Source organism: Vigna unguiculata, chromosome 8 (genome assembly GCF_004118075.2).
Source record: "Vigna unguiculata cultivar IT97K-499-35 chromosome 8, ASM411807v1, whole genome shotgun sequence".
Lineage (NCBI taxonomy): Eukaryota > Viridiplantae > Streptophyta > Magnoliopsida > Fabales > Fabaceae > Vigna > Vigna unguiculata.
In genome coordinates this window covers 12257179-12274735 of record NC_040286.1, presented here as the reverse complement: position 1 = coordinate 12274735, position 17557 = coordinate 12257179, and the positions used below count along the sequence as shown (strand labels likewise).

Here is a 17557-nt window from a genome sequence, read left to right as displayed (position 1 = left end):
AAGAACTTTTACTTCGCATTTTTACAACATTAATTGTTAAAACCGAATGAGTAGTTACTGACTTAAACATCAGAGCCTAATTGATAGGTACACTGATTGTCTGTATTGCCAAACGGGAGTAAGCGCGTAGAAGCAAGCAAAGTGTTTATGTAAATGCCCAATCCCTACGCCCGAAACATTTTTATTACAATACGTGTTTAGAATTAAATTAAAATAAAGCTAATTAAAGCAACTAATTATATTGATTTGATAAATTCCTAAATTGTTTAGTTACATTCACATATAATCCTTCACTATTACCAAGCTTACAACACAATCTCAATTATTCTAGAATTTAGTAAAGACACATAACATATTATATATTTATTTATTTATTTAATCTAAATTTAATTTCTCATTTGTATTATATTTATTATTATATTTGAGCGAGTTAGGTTTCTACATAAACTATAATATAATGAACACATCGAAAACTTTGAACACATGTTTAAATTTGGTAAATCATAATATTTAAAGTATGAAGTATAAACAATAGGAAATAACTCACACACTGTAAACATTACAGATGAAAAATGTTCAAGTCAAATTAGTTGGATGAAAATTAATAATTTACACTATCAAATACTTTCATCTAGGGGAACATTAGAGGCTACGGAATAAGTTGAAGAACCAACAAAGTCGGACAATGTTGTTTGGCGAAAGCACATTCTTTGACTATCTTCCAATGTTTCATGCGGATACAAAGAAGGTTTTGGAGGTAATTTTAGGTTTTCAATGTCTCCTTCAAGCATTTCCACTACTTTATTCATGGAAGGACGATCATTTGGTTTCAACTGTATACACCAAAGTGAAATAATGCTCATCTTTTTTATAATTTTGTTCTCAAAATCTCTGACATCTTCCATTTCTAAATCTTTCCCTTTATTAAGTTGATCATAAATCCAAAAGGGAAAGTAAAGTTGACTTGAATGTTCTGCATGGGGGTTTAGGTTTTTCCTCTTGCTTGCTATTTCCATCAAAAACATTCCAAAACTGTAAACATCAGATTTATTTGATATTCTTCCAACATTATTATAAAACAACTCTGGAGCCATATACCCAATTGTTCCTCTTGCTGCTGTCATAGTCACAACACTTTTGTCTGTTGAATATAGTTTGGCCAATCCAAAGTCAGAAATCTTTGGAGTGAATTTTTCATCAAGCAAGATGTTGTGGGGTTTGATGTCAAAATGCAAAATTTGCATGTCACACCCATGATGTAGATACGAAATTCCATGTGCTACTCCAATTGCAATATCATGTATTGTGTCATAGGTTAAATGCATATTTCCTTCTTTAGAAAATATAAATTTATCAAGAGATCCATTGGGCATGAACTCGTAAACAAGGGCACGTTTTGAGCCTTCGGCACAATATCCAATTAAATGCACTACATTTTGATGATGTATTCTTCCAATTGTAGCAACTTCATTGATAAAGTCTTGTCCATTACCTTTTGATTTTCGTAATACTTTTATGGCAACACAAGGTCCACTACGCAAATTTCCCTTGAATACAGAGCCATAACCTCCTTCACCCAATTTTTCATTAAAACCTTTAGTCATCTTCTTAATATCCTTGTATGAGTATCGAATAGGCATCAAGCTATTTTGCTGTAAATAATTTTCAATATTTTCATATACTGATGAATGTCTTCTTCTCCATTTGTATACCAAAAGAATAATAAACAATATCATGCCAAGAACATATCTAATTATGAAGTATCCAACGTAGTGTCCTAACTTAACTAATCGTGGTTCATACTCCATGTCATGTGGATGATTTGCAGTGTAATAAATTCCAACATATTGCTTTGGTCTAAATATTGCTATAAAAAATCCTGTGAATTAATATAACAAATGCAATCAGGTTGTAATAAAAGAAGAAAAAAATTATTGACACCTTTATGATAAATAAAAACCGCTAATTAAGTTTTTTTTTATTAATTTCTTCAAATAAATATATTTATAAAGAAACTTTTTCCATCAACTATAGAAATAAAAAATAAAGCAATGGAACCCTCTGATTGAGACAAAGTAAACTATATATTGTTTCCTTTTTACTTAAAAAAATGTATAGAAATAGATGAACTCACCTTTTAAGATACTAGAAATAGCCACTGCAAAACAAAAAAAGAAAACTGAGTTAATAAATACTATGACAAACTTAAAAGTAAAATATTATTTTATAAATGGGTTCAAATAAACAGTGATGTAAAATCTAGGGGTCCATTTGGTGTTTTACTAATTTTTTAATTCCATTATATCTTACTGTGAAATCTTGTTTGGATCTGTTCGATCAGTAATCTACACACTTATTTGGAATAACTATTATTAATGTGTTATTAGTTTTAATTTGGATATATATTTTTTTAAATGGGTTATGTTATTTGTCAATGGTTTGTTTTTTTTTTTTAATTTTTTTTATATTGTCACATGTCAAATGAGACTATCACGTGATATAAGTAGTGTGACATGACAGCGAGATATGACATATCATTGTTAGTACAAATGTCATGTGAAAAATCTCAATTTAGTCTATATATTAGCTATTTTGTCTCAATTCAATCTTAATTTATTTTAAACTAGAGCAATTTCATCACTTTAAATTAAGATCGGATTTAACTTTATACAAATATTATAATGATAGTTTTTGTTAAAGTTAATATTTTTAACAAGATTAAGTTTACTTAAATTTAAATTTTATATTGAACTTTATTTAAATCTTATTTACAAATTTTAAATAAATATATTTATTTTAAATTGTTATAAAACTATTTTAAAATTTTACATTTGAATATATAAAGTTGTTATTTTTAAGTCAAACATTTGTATAGAAATTATTGGACTTTATTTAAATTTTATTTCAAATATTTATATATCAATAATTTCTATACAAATGTTAGAGTCGATTTAAAATTAATAACTTTATAAATTTAAATATAAAATTTTAAAATAGTTTTATAACAATTTAAAATAAATATATCTATTTAAAATTTTAAAACAAAGTTTGTGACCTTTTTACACTATCTCAGTTCTATTATGTCTTGTTGTGATCTCTCGTGCGTAACTTTCTCTTCTTCCTTTGTGTTTCTGTTTTGGTTTGATTTAGGTCATGTACTCTATTTTTTTTTTGTTATCTTTTTTGCTTTGTTATTTTTTATTTTATTTTTCTTTGTTATTCTGTTATGTAAATATGTGGTCAGTTAAAATTAGGACTCTCTACATCCATTTAGCATATTTGATATTGTAGGACAAATTCAAAACATTTTATACTTCCATATGGATCTTCTTAATTTTGGTACCTCACATATTTCATATGATCCTAAATCATTGTTGTCCTCAAATTGCATCTTACCTACATCTTTTATTACTATGAAAGGCCATTTAATTCCATTAACATTACAAGAAATTGTTATTTTATCGACAAAAAAAAATTTAATAAAATAGAATTTATTAATGAAATTTATTGACAAATTTTACCAAAGAATTTAAGAATTTTAATTGTACCACACCTAGCCGGCCTAGCCAAACATGTCAACACTTATCATCCTTTACCGTCATAGCTATACCGGCAAAGGCTAGGGGACTGGTAAACCACACCTAGCCGGCCTAGCCAAATAATAACGATAAAACCCATCTTTGTAACCACCAGGGACGCAAATAATAACAATCACCATATATATGCTGAGCGAATAAAAGTAACTGGCCTAAGCCGCTAAAAGAGCAACCGGCCTAAGCCGCTAAAGAGTAACGGGTCTAGGCTGGTAACTTTAGGAAACTAAGTAAGAACTTGACAAATTCAGAACATTACTAGTAAGACCCATAGGGCCCACGATGATCGAACTAAAGGACTTAGGCTAAGGCCCAAGCCCACCTACATCCCAAACAGGGGCCCAACCCATGACGTGGCCAAACATAATTAATAATCTATAAATATGCATGGACCCCACGAATTAAAAGTACGCATTCATTACTCTCCTAATTACGAGATTTGACTTTCTAAAAGGTTTTGCTGACTTGAGCATCAGAGTCCCTTCTGCAGGTAACCCCTCTCGGGTCCAAACCAATTCACACCGAGATATCCACAAACAACATATACCAACCGGGAGGAAGCCTACTGAGGAGATTGTGGACTGGGTAAGGTAACACTTGTGTCTGACATCTTATTTTTTCTCTGCAGGAACATTAATTATGTCGTAATTTGTATGTTTCAAATGTTTACTATATTCCTAATCTCATTTTGAGTCTTGTTGTAGTTTATCAATTATGCGACTTTCGTTACCCAATCTTGTTTTCTACTATCTATTATATGTCGGATCTTCAATCTAGGAGCCTTATTGGGCAACTCATAGATAGGAAGGACTTTATATGTTGGATGATTTGAAGAATGTAGTTGTTGAAACCTCCACAACTGGTTTATTGTTTTTTTTTTAATTTGAATTTTGCCTCATCAATCCTATATTTACATTATTCTTGCCTTGGACATCTTTCTTTCTCTTAGTTAATTTCCTCAGTCTACACTAGAGTTTAAGGAAAGTAAACCATTGATACTTTTTATTGTTGTGGTTGTAAGCTTGTCAAATTTATTGTTTTTCATTTTACAAATAGTGTTTGTACCTCTCATACATTTTGTCTTAGTTCATTATCTAGTAGTGGTGTGCACAGGTGGGGTCCACCACTTTAGTTAGGGAGGGAATTATGTTTTCTGATGCAATATGGAAATCTGACAATTTTATTTTGTATGAAAACTACTTAGTGGGTTACAAGTTAACTGATCTTCAATTGCACGTTAAGTTTAAGAATGTGCCAGCCAAGTTTTTCCCCAAATGCACCTATACCTTGTGGACCCAAGTGGGATGAACTCTAGTAATGGTGTGCACAGGTAAGGGCCACCACTTTAGTTAGGGAGGGAATTATGTTTCCTGATGCAATAAGTAAATCTGATAATTTTATTTTGTTCAAAAACTCCTTCATAGGTTACAAGTTAATTGTTCTTCAGTTGCAACTTAAGTTTAAAATGTGCCAGGCAAGTTTTTCCCCAAATCTCTAGCCAGGAACAAGTAACACCACGTCGAGAGAGAAGATGCAAGGAGAAGACCCAATTTCTATCGAGGAAGAAGACGAATAACACCCTTTGTCACAAAAAAAATCCCCCAATTTCATGCGAGAACCCCGAAAAAATATGAACACCTAAAGTCTTGAGTTAGGGATTGCAAACTTGACACTAATATGAAGGGGTTGTTTTCGAAACTTTAAGGTTATGGGTTGTAGAGTTTAAACGAGAAGGAAACTTTATGGGTTGTCAACGAAAAGTTAGGGAGAAAGCAAAATAAAACCTCCCTAAACATACACATTTGGTGGGTGTCTTCGTGGGTGCAATGGAATGGGATTAGGGTTCCAAAATGGCAGCAAAGGATTGAGATCGAAAATAGGAGCTTCCACAAACGAGATAGAGATTGGGTAATTTTGAGTCCAAAACTGGAAGCTTCAAGGAAACAACAATGAGAAATTTTCACATGAAAAGGAACAATGGTTTTGTTTGGAAGAATGGAGGTAAATAAATGTGAATTTTTCCCACCACGCGCGTCTAACACTTTTACTTTTCCTCTACCAGACTGTACCACTAAAAGGTACATTGAGAAAAAAATTTAAAATAAAAAACATACTGCCACGTTAGATAGTAAAGAAAGAGGTAAAAAATAGTAATCATCCTATCATTTTCCTTTTTTATATTGTGCATGTTGTGAGACGATATATTTCTTCTCCTACAATAGTGCATTGGGTGATTATTATAGACATTCTTACATATCTTCATACTCAGTTTGAGAGTCTTCTATATCCCTTATCATCTTCTTTAGAGTTGTGTTGTGATTCTAATGTTGATTTTTTTTTTCATATTTCTAGGAGATTCTCATATCTCTTAGAAGTGCAAGAAACAAGTTGTTTCTTTTTCTATACTGAAGTGGAATATTGTGCAATTACTCTAACCTCTCCTAAGATAACTTGGTTACATTGGCTTCTTTTTGACATGTGTTTTTTCTCTTTCTAGATCAACTCCAATGTATAACAAGAATACTATTAAATTTCTCATAATTAAATCTTTCATAGGATACAAAACATATTGAAATTGATTATGATTTCACTGGTTATTATCTCCACATGTAGCCATTACAATTGGCTATCATCTTTTCATCTATTCATATGTAGTTGCTTTATTTAAAAAAACTTCATTTGAATAAATATTTTTATTTTTGAATGATAAATGTTTTATATTTCGCATTAATACATCGTGAGTTTTAAGAAAAAAATATATATATATATATATATAAATAAGATAATTTAACTTTTATACTATTGTTATATTTTTTGTTATGTCTTATATCTTTAGACTTCCTACCTCTATTACTCCTCTTTTTCTTTTTTGTGAATTTTTATCTTTTTGTTTTTTTATCTCAATTATTAAAAATCACTAAAATTCATATTTTATAAATTTTCAGAACGCACAATATTAAACTCATGAATTCAATATTTGACAAAGAGAAGAAAATTCAAAATTGAGGGGAAAACAATTTTATATTAGAAAACCAACATAAAAAAATCCACTGTTGTAGTAACCAATTTAGTGACCAAAAGTTGTTAGTTATTATAATTACTAATTTAGATACAAGTTTACAAAGTAAAAAAATTATTGGTTACTAAAATAGTTACTATTATGAATAAAAAATTATAATTGGTCACTAAATTGGTTTTTAAAATTTGCTACCATAGTTTTGGCTATCAAAGGAAACTGGTCACAAAAAATTAGCTACCTAATTAATTAATGACAAATTTAGTGACCAATTATAATTTTTTATTTATATTAGTGACTATTTTAGTAACCAATAAATTTTAATTTTGTAAATTGGTATCTAAATTGATCACTATAGTAACTAACAACTTTTAGTCACTAAAATTGGTTACTAATAAGATATTTTCTTGTAGTGATCAAATTTAAATTAAAAGATTATAAACATAATTAAACATGAAAAATGTATATTTGGTAATATGATAGGTATGTAGGATAAAAAGTTTATGGAAATACGTGCAAATTCTAACATAGGTAATCCAGAGGTAAAATTCTTACCTTCTAAAGAATGCAGTAGCCGCGGAGGTCTGAAGGCTATTCAGCCAAAAGAAGAAGACAGTATCAATATCAGAGAATCATAGCACAACAAGGAAGACTAGTTACATAATTTCACATAAATGCTTTTATTTCGTTTTGAACCCAAACAATGTTTTACATAAGTTCATGCATAATGCAAATAACTATAAAAGACTGATATATTTAGAAAACATTTAATTAATGGAGTGATACTTTATGGATATAATACGGAATCGTAATTAATCTATAAACATACACTTTTGAAACTTAGTTTTAATAGATAAAAGGCGGTTTTAGTCATCACGTCATGGATGTCAATATATCAAAATTAAAAAGATTATTTTTGTTTATGTATTAATTTATTTTATGTAAAAAAATTGATTTTCATTGTTTTTAATGAAAATATAATAAATAAAAAAATTCATAATTATAATAAAATTCTATATTAACTATTAAATTTTATATTAGTAAAATGTCCAAACAAGTAACTAAAATGATAGAGCAAATACAACTATGACATAAATTAGTAAAGAAGATATCAAACAATTCAAATAAAAAATATCAAACTTTGAATATTAAACAAATTATTTAAAAATATTCCAATTTAGTAAGAGTTTTAATTTAATTAAAAGTAAAAACAGAAAGCCTGTTTTATGTTTATATTATGCAATCAATCGCGTTAATGGAAGAATTGAAATAGCAGCCATGATCTGGATCACGCATTATTTTTTAATTAATAAAAAAATAAATAATTAATTAAAATTATTGAATTTATTTAAGCGTCATTACAAGGGTAAGTTTAAGGTTTGTCATTAGATTCCAAAAGTTCAGATATTTTCAATTACATTTGTCTTTAGTTAGATTTCTGGTTAGGCAAGGCTATAAAATAGCATAACAAATTGCAATTCCTTGTTGGACTGAGTGCATTGTTGTAGGGTGTATCAATCGTTCCATGATGGAGACTAAGTCGGTCAAGTTACAATTGAATTGTGGTATTTGTGTTGTTATGCTTGAAGTAAAAGAGCTGCAACATGATTATAACTTATAACTTTTGACCTGGAGGTAAGTGCTTAATCCACCAATTGGTATTAAAACCAAGATGATGAGTTTGATTTTTAGTGGGATAATTGTTTAGGGTGAGACTATATACTTATCCCCGTGGCATAGGTTAGGTGGGTTAAGTCACAATAAAAAAATTAAATTCCTAAAGAGATAACTGTTGCGGTGGAGAATATATATTAGATAAGCTAGAATAACTAGAGGCTAATGATACTGAGAAGAAAAAACAAAGGGATCAAGAAGATGGGGAGTGACAGTAAAATCAAGGTACTTGAAAGATATTATAAATAAGGGATAAGAATGATTTTCCTACAAGAAACAAAAGCACGTTTAATCACTAATAACATATGTTTCACAATTTGATGGGACACAAATATTGAGTTGGTATATAATGTGGTTAAGAATAAAGCAGGAGGGATCCTAACAATGTGGCGAAAATAGTGTTTTAAGTGTGATAGGTTTATTAGAGGCAATGGGTTCCTACCAGTGTTGGGCATATGGAGTAAGGATAATATACCTAGTGTAGTTATGAACATCTACTCACCGTGTCTTTTAAGAAAAAAAAAGGAAATATGGAAAGAGATAGTTTTAATGAAACAACAAAATAGTTGTAAGATGTGGTGTTTGTTAGGCAATTTTAATTCAGTAAGAAAACCAGAGGACATGAGAGGTATAACTATTGATGTGGCTAGTGGAAAGAGATTCGTGAGTTTAATAATTTCATAGACAAGATTAATGTTAGTGACATACTAGTAGTAGGATGAAAGTACACTAGGTATAGACCTAACGAAACACCAAAAAGTTGCCTTGATAAAATCTTAGTAACAAATGAGTGGTTAGAGTAGTGGCCAATAAGTAAACAACACATTTTAGATAGGGTAATATTTGACCATTGCGCATTAGTACTTAATCAGGAACAAATTGACTAGGGCCCAAACCTTTTAGAAGTATAGATGCTTGGCATAGTGTTTGTGATTTTAAAAAGTTTGTGAAAACAAAGTGGGGAACCTATAATGTGTATGGCGATGGGATATATGAACTAAAAGAAAAATTCAAGAAACTGAAAAGGGATCTCAAGGTATGGAATAAAGATGTGTTTGGATATGTTAATTTACAAAAGCAAAACATTGTCAATAAAATAAGGGAGTTGGACAAGTTTGATGATGAGAGCACTTTAGAGGATGATAAAAAAGTAGAAAGAAGGGACCTTTTTAGTGAACTCAGTGTAATGAGTCATAGGCAAGAAGCGGTATGGAAACAAAAGTCAAGAGCTAAATGGATAGGATCAAACGATTCTAATTCTAAATATTTTCACTCTATACTGAATTGGAGAAGAAAGAAAATCATATCAAAGGCTTGGATATCCTAGGGAAATGGTGTGAGAAACCAGATGTGCTAAAAGTGATTGTAAAGGATTACTTTAAACAAAGGCTTACATACTCAACATTACTTCAAATTAGGTTTGGAAAAATTAATTTCATACTATATCAGAGCAGGATAATGAAAAGCTCAGTAGGATGATTAAAGAGGACGAAATTACAGTAGCTATATTGCAATGTGATGGTAGTAGAAGTCTTGGACCAGATGGGTTTTATTTTGGATTTATTAAAAAAGCAATATTTTGGATTTATTAAAAAAGCAATGGGAAATTGTAAATAGGTATGTTATACAAGCTATAACTGAATTTCAGTCAAATAGTTTCATACCAAAAAGGTGCAATGCTTCTTTCATATCTTTGATTTCCCAAAACAGTTAACCTTATTGGCCTACATGAATATAAACTTATTTCCTTGGTGGGTTGCATATATAAAACAATAGCTAAAGTCCTATCTAATAAACTTAAGCTTGTTTTCCCTAGTATAATCGACAAAAATCAATTCACTTTTATTAAGGGCAAGGGTTTATTGGATAGTGTTGTTGTGACTAATGAAGTAATTGAGGAAGCACGCAATAATAGGAAATAATGCTTGATAGTAAAGTTGGATTTTGAAAAGGCATATGACTCAGTTAGTTGGGATTTCTTATACTGTATTTTGGGTACGTTGGGGTTCGAAACTAAATGGGTAGGTTGGATAAAGGCATGCCTTGAGTCATCCACAATTTTTGTCCTTGTGAATGATAGCCCAAATCAAAAGTTCACTCCAACAAGAAAACTAAGACAAGAGGACCCTCTAGCACCTCTCTTATTCCTTTTAGTCGCAGAAGGGTTGTTAGGCTTAGTTAGACAAACTGATAACATGAATTTGCTTGAAGGCATAAGGGTAGGGAGAAACAAGTTTAAAGTTAATACGTTGCAATTTGCGGATGATACTTTTTTTTTTGCAAGCTAGGTATTAATGATCTAATGGTTATTAAAAGTATCCACATATTCTTTGAACATGTATCAAGGCTTAGGATTAATTTCCATAAGAATAAGTTAGGAGGTGTGAGGGTCGGGGAAGATGAATTGTTAAGTGGCTCTAATATACTTAATTGTGGACTAATTAGCATCCTATTTAAGTATCTAGGTATATGTGGGGAGGAGGGGGAATCCTAGAAGGAAGAAATTTTGTGAGCTTGTAGTGAATAAAATAAAGAAAAAATTAACTCCATGTTCCTATCTTTTGCAAGGAGAGTGTGCTTACTTAAACTAGTTTTGACATCTTTGCCATTGTATTATATGTCTTTATTCAAAATGTCGATCTTAGTTATCAAGGACATAATGAGAATACAAAGCAAATCCTTATGGGGTTGGACTGCAGAAAGGAGGAAAATAGCTTGGCTGAAGTGGACAACATTATGTAAGCGCAAAGTGGAGGGCAATCTATGTATAAAAAATATACAGTTATTCAATGAAGCACTCTTGGCTAAGTGGAAGTGGAGATTAGGTATTGATGAAAAAGAGCTATGGAAAGATGTTATGGAGTCTATATACGGTTCTTGTTGAAGTCTGGATGATATAAAGGTTGTCCAAAGAGAATCTAGATGGTGGAAAGATTTAAGAAAGATTAATGGATCTAGTGATGACAAAATTATGGTTCGAAGAGAATATGAACTGGAAAGTAGGTTTGGGAAGTAGGATTTTGTTTTAGGAAGACAAATGATCGGAGGATAGATCACTTAAGGAGGCTTACCATAGGTTATATGCAAACACATATAAAAAAGACCAAACAATAAGTAAATGCGGGAAGTGGAACAATGATAGATGGAAAATGGAATTCTTCTTGGAGAAGACATTGGTTTGAATGGGAGAGACCTCAAATTGAAACATTCTTGGAAAGAATCAATAGCAAGACTCTTGTTAGAGGAAGAAGCGATACCTATATGTGGAATAATGGGGAAGATATGATATACACAATTAAGTCAACATATAAAATGTTGTAAGGTGTATGCCATGTAGATAAAAAACAATTCTTTGAAGGCTTATGGAGAGTAAAGGTTATCCCTTCTGCAAAGTTCTTTATGTGGTGGTTTATTCTAAATGAAGTGCTGACAATGGTTAAATTAAGGCATAGAGGGGCCATTCTAAGCAATGTTAGTTGTGTTATGTGCGATGAGCAGGACGAGACCATAAATCATCTTTTGTTTAGCTGTAAAATGGCTACCAAAATATGAAATATGTGCAACAAATGATTGGAAACTTAGGTGTAAGTCATAACCATATTCAAGCACATTTTAAGCAATTTCATCTATTCGAGCTAAATCATAAAGGTAATATGTTATGGAATGGGATGTGGATTGCTATAGTGCGAACTCTATGAAATCCTAGGAACAATATTGTCTTTAAGAATAATGTACCAAACCTATAATAGAATTTTATTTTGGCCTAAGTAAGGGTATGGGCATGGTTGAAAAATAAAATGACAAATGTCAATTTTTCGTTTTCTGATTGGTGCTTATGTCTCAGTCTTTGTTTAAGGTCTATAGCTTAGAAACCAATTATCCTTTTTTCACTCTGCGGTAGGGGCAATAATAGGCTAATTGTACGAGGTTTTCTAACTTATAACCTAGAATTTAGGGTTTAGAGTGTTTGCTTTCTCCTTGCAGGTGCAATCTTCAGCTTACTATCTATGGAATAATCACTCTATACTATGCTTTGATGAGTTCTTTGTAGAGTAGGTGCAGAGACAGTTACCTGATAATTCATTGGATCCACCTCCTCGACATGCATGTTCCATATGCAAGAGGAGTGTATGTAGAGCATATGATAGGTTGATATATTGTGCTTGAGAGTTGAATAAAACATGAATGAGTAAAAGAATAACCTCATATTTGACTCTACTTGTATAGAATAATTTATAGAGCTTTTCGTGAAAATTTATAGGAAGATGAGCATTATCTTGGTAGCTAAAGTTATATGCTAAATTTGTTGAATTTATACTTGATGAACTAGTTTTTTCTTTGTAAAAGGTTAAAGCACCCCAAGTGTTTTGTATTAATATATCTATTTATTTGCAAGAGCAAAAAAATAGATTAGATAATACAGGTTATAAAAAATGGCTTTTAAATTGCTATAGATGAATCCCGTGTACATTGGCCAAAGTTTATTTGATGTAAAACTACACCTTTTTAATGTATGTGGGTGATGTAGTCAGATGTAGAAATGGTTGTTTATGTCAGTTTGTTGTTCGACATAAATGGACTGTGTTTTTACATCTTCTGCATCTATGTCGACCTTTAATATGATGTTACACTAGTGTAATTTGTTGGTTTTTCATCGCCTTATATGTCTCGGTTATTGCAGAACCGAAGCCTATAAGGACACGGTGACACTTTTGCAATTTTTTGAAATTTTTTGCCTCGGGTCAAAAGTTAACTGAAGCCTAGAGGGCTTTTTTGCCTCAGTCAAAAGGCAACCGAATCCTATAAGGCATCAAAGTTTCTCAAAATTTCAAAAATGCCATTGCGAGCAAAGTTTTTTGCCTCGGGTGAAATAGGACCGAGGCAGTATACACTTTAGGCCTCGATTATTAATTGAACCGAGGCTATATATCTTATTTAGGTCCCCAAATCGTGAATTACAATATTGTTCCTCTTCATCCCCAAATCAAACCTCTGCTGCGTGATCTGGTCCAAGTGCCAATCTGGTTCGCGATTGCCATTGGTGGTGGTTTGCGATTTTGTAGCACACTCAAACGACTCTCCCATGCGGTGGAGGAAGATATGGTTTGTAGGTTCATGAGCTTCAATCTGGTTCGCAACGACGTGCCTTTGGTTCACGATATGCGATCTATGTTAAGTCACGTATGGGCAGGGCTTGCGAGAGAGAGAAAGTGGGTTTGGGGTTTGCCTTGCAGAGTGTTTTTTGTTTAGTTAATTAATTCTCTATTAATCAGGTTTTCAATTGGGATTAATTTGATTGGAAGAATTTTAGGTGAATATGGTCGACAAATTTGTACGTGGAGGAAGTGTGAGGAAGATGGTCGCTAGGGTTCGAAAACTGCAGATTGTGCTTTGGCTTGAGGCCAAAAGTCATGTCCTTTTGACCTCGCCTTAATATTCCCCGATTCTGGAAACGGGGCAAAATACAAAAAACAACCGGTGCCAAAAGTCCTTACTGCACTAGTGTTAGTTGAGCCAAAATAGATTAATGGAAAACACTTCTTTTTCACTAATGACACGTAACATAAAGTTAATCAAAATTAAAAAAAAATATATTAGTTATCAAAATGTTATTATATAATAGAGATAAAATTGCCAATACCAAAATCGTCCCACCTATAACTATTATGATCGTTGATGGTTCCTTAACGTCATTAGTAGGTACTGAATCTATCTCCACATTTACTTTGTCCCTTTTATATGTTTACTATATTTCTTTTGACTCTTCAAATGTTTACTATGTGACTATGATATCTCTTTTTCTTTTTTCTTCTACTCGCTATATTATGTGCAAGATCCTCATCCTAGAGGGTGATTGGTATAAGTTATAGATAGGGTGACCTTATATACTTGCCATCAATGACACTCTTCATCAAACTTCATGTAATAATACCTCTTAGCAAAATGGAGTTGCTTAAAAAACTATCCCTCATTCATGAATTTACTCATTCTCTGCTTTGTTTCTAAATACTCATTCTCGTGGTTGTACTATTCTCGCTCTGTATTTGACAACATAATAGTCACATGAGAGGATGTAGACTGGGTTGTGAAGTTAAAAGTACAGGTGGCAAAATAGTTTCAAACGAAGGATTTTGGTTCTCTTTTTTATTTCCTGGGGATTGAAGTTGTAAATTCTCCTCGAAGTTATCCTCTCTCTCAATCTGAGTATATTTCACTATCTTAGCACATGCTCGTCTTTTTTATAGTAGCATATTTGACACACTATTGAGTTCAAAATGTCAAATATGTTTCCTTTAATAAGTTTTTATCTGTTCGTAATACATATAGTACTATTGTTGGAAATCTATTCTATATACAACTTTTATACTTACATTTTTGTGGCTTTCTTAATGTCTTGAATCTTTAGATTTCCTAAATGGTTAATTAGGAACTCTATTACTCTTCTTTTTTATTTGTCTTTGTCTTTTGTTGTTATCAATTATCACTCTTAAAAATCTTCAGAAATAATATTTTCTAACTATAATAAGAGATTAAATATTTTATTAAAAATCATTAAAATTCATGTTTTATAAGTCAGAAAACACAATTTGAATCATATCGGTCAAGTATTTGATAATGTATACATCGATAGAAAAATCATTATAAAAATTGGGAGGAAAATAATTTTAATTTAAAAGATCAAAATAAAAGAATTCAAATCTAAATTAAGAGATTAAACATGAAAGATTAGAAAAAATGCATATTATACGGTTGATATGTAGAATCAAAATTGACGAATTAAAGAGTAGGTAATCCAAAAAGGTATGATATTTACCCGAAGGCTCCGAAGGTATCGCTGTTCCCCAAAAAAGAAAGAGGGTATCAATATAAGATAATTACAACGCAATAAGGAAGACTATTTACATAATTTCACAAATTCATAATCTATCTAATAAAAGTCCCTTTAGTCACTGATTAATGAAAAATAAAAGGTATAATTACTTATTAGTACCCCAATTTTTTTGTTAAGTTTAATTTGGTACCTAAATTTTTAGTTTGTTCAATTTAGTATCCAATTATCTAAAGAGATTTAATTTGATCCTCTCCGTTAAGTTGGAGTTAACACCATGTCCGTACTTGACACGTGTCCTGTACGGACACGATGTTAATTTCAACTTATCAGAGAGGATCAAATTGAATCTTTTTAGATAATTTGGGTACTAAATTGAACAAACAAAAAATATGGATACCAAATTGAACTTAACCAAAAAATTGGGTACCAAATCAGTAATTATACCAAGATAAAACTATCATTTTATTTTAACATAAAATATAAAATTTATTAGAAAGATACTTGTTGATATAAAACTTATAGTTTGGGCAATTAAAATTTTGAATCCAAACGCTGAAATGACACAACTAGCTATGACTATAGCAATAAATAAAATAAGCGTTGACATGTTAAAAGGAATTTAATAAATCATTTAAATCATACTAAAAGATCACAAGAAATTTAGAAAAACTAACCATTCAAAACACTTAAAATAAACTTAATCAGAATAAAAAAATAGTAATAAAAACGTTATTATAATAGGAATAAATATACCAAAATTAATTACATAAATTTGGTATGTTATGTATATCTTTTGCTATAATAAAAAAGTTATATAGATCAATTAAAAGAAATATTAAAAATATTGAAATTTATTTAAAGTTGAAATTTAATTAAAATTAAAAACAGAAAGCCTTTATGCCATACCATCATTTAAGCATTGAACGCTGTGGGTGGAATCATTGAAATGGCAGTAGGTATGATTATCAAATCCACAAGTATGCTCGCAGACGAGACGAATCCAAGAAAGGTAAAATCCATAGACAAGCGCTGTGTGCATCATGGCGTAGGAATAATTATTTGGGTTCAACCCCCACCAAGATGTGGGAGCAACCAGCTTTACATCACAACCAACTTCTAAGTCCTCTGCTTCAAGGTCACCAGCCATAGCATATGTGTAACCTTTGGAGTCCCAATTCAGGCATCCACCAGTATCCACGTACTTTCGGTTACCACTCACTCCATGGCTACAATTCAAAAACACTATATGCTCGTTAACAAACTTCTCATAACTTGTTTGGTAGGGATTCAAGACGTTGGCGTAAGAATCAGTGAAATTGGATGGAGACAAGAAATAGCGAGGAAGAGAGGAGCAGTTCGGTTGTTGAAGTCCAGGATCCACAACTCGAATTGTGAAATTATTGTAGTTGATGGCCTTCACATGAAACGTTCCCGAGAGCAAAGATAACAGCGTTGTATTGTTTTCACAAGATAGCTCGTACTCGCGGAGACCGCACCCTTCTGGATCTCCTTTCAATCGGAATGGATAAGATATGTTTCTGATTTTGCCGCAGGAAGAGGCGAGGCAACCATCTCCTCCGTCAATTTGGTGGAGTAGAAGCACCAACACTATCAATGCTCTCTCTATCCACATGCTCACGCCTAATCTCTTTTCTGTTTCAACAATTCTATTGTCACCAGAATCCAAGCTCATATTTAAAGCCCAATTCCACAGGCTTTCCGATAACTTGGGTGAACAAATTTTCTTATATATTATCACAAGTCTTTTTGTTTTAGTAACCAAAAGTCCATTACACGCCTCTAGACTTATGGCAAAGAAAAGACTTTCATTAATATCCGTTATTTATTATAAACAAATTCTATTCATTATCAATAGTTCTCTATTTCATGTCCAAAAATTTTAAATTTAAACTAGAACGTTCAATATGAGTTAGTTTACGTGTAAATTTATTTGTCATCTTTGAATATTCAATGAGTTAGGATTATGTGTAAGTTTCTTCGTCTTTTCTCAACATGTAATGAGCTATCATTTAACTATGTTTAATTAGTTATAGTTAAATATTATTGCATATATATATATATATATATATATATATATATATATATATATATATATAAATTTGTTCCTAAAATTGTTATCGGTATATTTCAGCGACGAAGTCCGTTGATAAACACAAAGAATCTTATTTTTTAACCTTTGTATACGAAAACATTAAATAATAATTACTGAAAAATACACAAAAAGTCACTTTAGGCTAAACTATAAAATCATAGCATAAAGCTCAAAAACTTTGACCTGAAATTAATTTTTAATCTATCTTTTTAGAATTTATATTTTTAAAGTTTATTTTAGACCACATAATAAGAAGGTCCGAAGTCACATTTTTTATTTTAATCCATACTTTTTAAAAGCCAAATTTAATGTGACCCTTAAAATTGTGG

At 31.1% G+C, this 17557-nt stretch overlaps 1 protein-coding gene across 1 annotated transcript; it reads right to left on the bottom strand.

Annotated features, from left to right (window-relative positions):
* Positions 1 to 542: 542 nt before the first annotated feature.
* LOC114193422 (LEAF RUST 10 DISEASE-RESISTANCE LOCUS RECEPTOR-LIKE PROTEIN KINASE-like 2.1) lies at positions 543 to 16948 on the bottom strand. The gene is made up of 5 exons (XM_028083213.1): positions 16022 to 16948; positions 15098 to 15118; positions 7165 to 7200; positions 2135 to 2158; positions 543 to 1879 (listed from the first exon to the last, which is right to left on the bottom strand). The coding sequence occupies exons 1-5, from the start codon at positions 16806 to 16808 to the stop codon at positions 618 to 620; spliced, it is 2130 nt and encodes a 709-aa protein (XP_027939014.1). The 5' UTR covers positions 16809 to 16948; the 3' UTR covers positions 543 to 617.
* Positions 16949 to 17557: the final 609 nt, after the last annotated feature.